We start from the raw sequence: 4783 nt of genomic DNA on the forward strand, positions 1-4783 counted from the left end.
CACTAGCAAACTCAGGAGCTGCAACAAACTGCCACCAAGGCTGAGGAGGAGATTGCAGCTGCAAGGCCCCTCAGGATGTGTCAACGGCTCAGGAGGGCCAGATTCGTTTGTTCTCAAAACCATTTCCTGGGGATGAATGAGGTGCAGTGTTGGCTACGTTGGCTATGATCCCTATGTTCGAAGAACTCAGTGTAAACAGAGAGTACACCACCACATCTCTCAATCAGGTACACTACAACTCCCAGGCTCACCACTGAGTTCAACAATTTCAGATCATAACCTCCGCTGCCAATTTTAAAAAGCTTGTTTTATTTTGCTTGTAGGTAGCAGCTGGTGATGCATCTACTCTCCATATACTGCTCCCCCAGACCCATCTTTGCTTCTTCATTCATCCCAGTGTGGCCTCTTTTGCCTTGCACCATCATCTGTTTTGTCATTTAAACTCTCCTGCCTTCCATCAAATCAGAAATCAGCCCACCCACCATTGATCTGCTCCCTTTCCCCTTACTCCATCCTCTGTACTTGCTTAATGCATCTAACATCTTCAATACTTTCCAATTCTGATTAAAGGTCATTGACCTAAAATGCCACAAATTACAGATGGTCAACAAATACTGGCCATACTAACAATGCCTATATCCCAAACAAAAATTTGTAAGGAAACCTGTGAATCGGTCCATCTCCATCCACATCAAGTACGGATGTGACGTTGAACACAGGAGCTGCAGTAGACCATTCAGTAAGATTGTGGCTGATTTGGATGTGGCCTCAACTCTGGCTTTCTGTCTGCCCCATATCCCTTGACATCTTTGTTTATCTAACTCAGCCTTGAATACAGTTAATGAACCAATCTCCACTTTGACAAACCCCTTCTGTACCACTCTTCAAATGCATTAAATTCATTAAATTTAGGATGCAAACAAAAATATAAAATTCTGGAGATAGATCACGGAGCTAGGACCGTTGATGTTTTAAACTGACAATATGAAATCTAATTAACAATTCATGGGGGTCAGTTCCTTCTTTATAGATGTTGTCAAACCCAGTAATCAATGATATAAGGACCGAAAATGGTGGAAATAATTCAATTCTGTGGAGGGACTCCTCCAAAGATGCTCGTTCCAGCCAATTTCTAACATCAACTTTAGAAAGCAGTCACACTTGGCTCGAGCAAAGCTGCGACAAGTCGAATGAAACAAATAAAACTGAATATGTTTCAGTTTTGATGATTCTGTTTTAAATTTCAGATATTCTCTTGGCTAGCTCCAATCAAGGGAAGAGGTGGGGAGTGGAATGATTTGCAACATTACTGACCAATCAGCTACCAGCGATTGCAACGTTTTTACTTCTGGGGTTTCCACCAATCACAAAGGAAAGGAGGCGGGAATGATACATGTAACGAACTGGCGGATACTCTTAACTTCACCTGATCAGCATCTGTCTTTACATTCAGCTCTCTAATTCAATCTCCCAATCATATTAATTACTGCGTGCCACCCATCAACGGGGAACGATTTGCTGCCTTGAATGCCTACAGATCAGTTGAGCGCAGTTGTAGTTTCGGTATAGGCCCCACGTGTGTGTTTTTTAAAAATAGATCCTTTTCAAATGTCAGCGATTTGCGTGCCAGGTCGGAAAAAGCCCACTGAAATCGGGGACGAAGACTCAGCTGATTCCAGCCCAACAAAGTGCAGATGTGTTTCATCGTCAGGAAACAGTGACCAGCACAGATTAGATTGTGAGAGGGAAGATTACTTAAATGATGTGGTATGTTTAGCAGCTGAAGTGAATTTACACATTTTCATACATTGATCTTGTTGGAGCTATTTGGTCGGAACGCATATGATTTTCATGGACCCAAATACTTCCAAATCTGCATTTCAGGGACCTCCAATTTAGATGCTAGTACTTTAGCCCGGGACCTCTTCAGAGCGGCAACCAAGTACTGGTTTTGTCACGTGTCAAAATGGGCCAAAATATAATTGGTTCTGGAGCTGTAGGGTTGGTTTTTAAGGTGCTTAGTTCCACTGTATTGTGGTGTAAGGTTTATGCAAAACGGACTTGGGTACACTGTGTAACCGTGAATTTTGAATCCTGTTTAAATTTACATACTGCCTTTCATGACATCCTTAAGTGATGTGCAGTCAGTCAGTCAGTCAGTAAGTAATTTTGGAAGTCTAGTCACTGTTGCAGTGTCAGAAATGTGCCAGCCAATTTGTGCAGAAAAACAGCAATGACCAGATAGTCTCTTTAATGATTAAGAGAGAAGGAATATTGGTCAGGTCACTAGGAAGAACTGCCCTGTCTTCCTTCAAAACAGTGGTGAGATATTTGCCCTTAGTTCTGAGGGTCTGAGACATGGCACTTTCAACAATGGAACACTTCTGTGTTCTTTTAATTTAATGACAGTCTGGATTTTGCAGAGGACTAGAGTGAGGTTCTTACTCCTGAGCTTCTGACTCTGGTATGACTCAACCAGTTAGCATGAGCTGACAGTCTGAGGATTTGGGGTAGACCGGGTTTAGGAGGGAGATGAAGAGACATTTCTTCACCCAGAGAGTGGTGAGCCAGCAGAATTCAGTTCTGCATGAAGTAGTTGATGCCAAAACATTGAATGTATTCAAGAGGTGGCTAGATATAGCAGTTGGGGTGAACGGGATCAAAGGTAACGGGGAGAAAGCAGGATCAGGCTATTGAGTTGGACGATCAGCCATGATTGTGATGAATGGTTAGCAGGCTCAAGAGGCCAAGTGGCCTTCTTCTGATCCTATCTTCGATGTTTCTACATACTGTTCTTGAGCCGAGGAGGAACAGACAAATGAAAAAGGCAGCTTGGGTTCTCAGAAACTCCTCGATCTTTGTGTTCGACTTGGGTCAGCAACGTATACTACTTGTTCCCAGATTCCTCCATTTCAAACTAGCTACTCTACCAGAAAATACATGAGATTGTCATGATTTGTGCCTAAAACACCCATGTTTAACTTTTCCCTTGCATCCTTGTGTTTTGTATACTAAGCCTCAACCCAATTCTAACAGTAAACCTTATTATGGGTTTCAATTGTTGTTATGAAGAGTAGTATCCATGTTGTATTTACTAGAACTCTTCATGTTAAATAGTGTTTGAATGGCTTGAGGGATTGGTACTTATGGTGAGAGCTTGAATACCCACAGGCCTGTTCCATTTCACACATGGAAGCCTCCATAGAATATCAACAGAACTTGCTAAAGATTTATATTTAATTTATTCATGGGACATGGGTGTCACAGGTTGGGTCAGCATTTATTGCCCATTCCTATTTGCCCCTTGATCCGAGCAAGACTCTTTCAGAGGGCAGTTGAGTTAACCATATTGTGGTGAGTCTGTAATCATATGTAGGCCATAGCAGTTAAGGACAGTAGAACTCCTTCCCTAAAGGAGATTAGTGAACTAGATGAGCTTTTACAACAATCGTGGTCAACATTAGGCTAGCTATTAATTTGATATTTTTGAATTCAAAATTCACCATCTGCTATCGTGGGATTCCAACCTATGTCCCCTTAGCATTGAAGAATACAATTCTAAGATTGTGTTGTGTTTAAACAGAATGTTTATATATATTTTTTCTTCAACATCTCCATTCTCCCACCCCAAATATCTGTATAAAAATAATCTCAACAAAGTGTGAAAATCAGGTTGACTTTCAGGCTTTTGTGGATCAAACCAGAATGCTGTTTGCTGTATTGGTGGTTGAGCTATTGGATAAAGGAATCGCTCTTGACAGTTTTCCAAGCACATGCCGGATAGGAATCTGAAATCAATTTGCATGTCAGTTTCTCTATAACTCCGATTTTTCACTACATAATCTTGATTTGCTGTTTCTGCAAATTTGGAATTGATGCCACTGGAGTGATGAGGGCAAACCCATGGTTGTTTATGCTCATCTCTTGGCACTGTGGCTTTGTTTAGGTGCAAATGGATGTAAAGAAAATCTGTTCTGCTCCTGGGTTAACTCTTCAGTGTTTAAACTGATGTTTTTGACCAGGAGATTAAAAGTTCCGTTTGACAGTGAATATTGAAGAGAAGCTTGACAAATGGAAAGAAATGCATGTGGTGAGTTCACTGTTCGAGGTCTGGCTCAACACTGCAGTTGAGTGACTCATCACTCAGTTTTAGTGATTCAGTGCATCAAATTGAGACTGATAACAGCTGTAATATCTAACCTACAGAAATGACTGTGGCAAAATGCATGAAATAGTTCAAAAATAACTTTGCTAAGAAATGTGCCAGTTCCAGTGTCATGAACTTGTAAACATATTTTAACAGTTACAATGCTGAAATCATTGAAAATTGTGAAACTTGAAACTTGGAGTAGCAGTTAATTGAAAATCCACCTAATCATTGAAAGGCGGAGGGGCATTATATGGATGCTTCCAAGTGTGAAATGCAATGGATGTCTGGCTACTTAAGGTCACACCTTCAGCACTGGCTTAAAGCCATTCAAATGCAACTTAACATGACTTGGAAGCATCTACCTAGAAGTTATACTGTCCAATCTCCAATAATGTATTAAAAACTAGGTGCAGGTGACATTTAATTTATTTCTGATTACATGCATTTGTGGGAGTTGAGATTAGAGACTCATGATGACTGATTAAGATATGAAAAGGTTTGACTAGAGCATAAACACTAGCATTGACTGACTGAATGGACTGTATCTGTGTTGCACAACCTATGTAATTCTATGATAACAAGGTGTAGAGCTGGATGAACACAGCAGGCCAAGCTGCTTGGCCTGCTGTGTTC

General features: G+C 40.9%; 1 protein-coding gene across 5 annotated transcripts in view; it reads left to right on the forward strand.

The window, feature by feature from the left end:
- The first annotated feature begins 1431 nt into the window (after window positions 1-1431).
- LOC109935846 (UDP-GlcNAc:betaGal beta-1,3-N-acetylglucosaminyltransferase-like protein 1) overlaps window positions 1432-4783 on the forward strand; it is an 87591-nt gene continuing 84239 nt past the window's right edge. For 2 of the 5 annotated variants that reach the window (XM_048610879.1, XM_048610882.1), the window contains exon 1: window positions 1432-1767. In XM_048610879.1, coding sequence (XP_048466836.1) covers window positions 1609-1767 — 159 coding nt within the window. In that variant the 5' untranslated portion in view covers window positions 1432-1608. Of the gene's footprint in view, window positions 1768-1920; window positions 2015-2058; window positions 2164-4783 lie in introns of those variants that run through there. The other 3 variants (XM_048610880.1, XM_048610881.1, XM_048610883.1) reach the window with 3 other exon arrangements.

Source organism: Rhincodon typus, chromosome 23 (assembly GCF_021869965.1).
Source record: "Rhincodon typus isolate 14 chromosome 23, sRhiTyp1.1, whole genome shotgun sequence".
Classification (NCBI taxonomy): Eukaryota; Metazoa; Chordata; class Chondrichthyes; order Orectolobiformes; family Rhincodontidae; genus Rhincodon; species Rhincodon typus.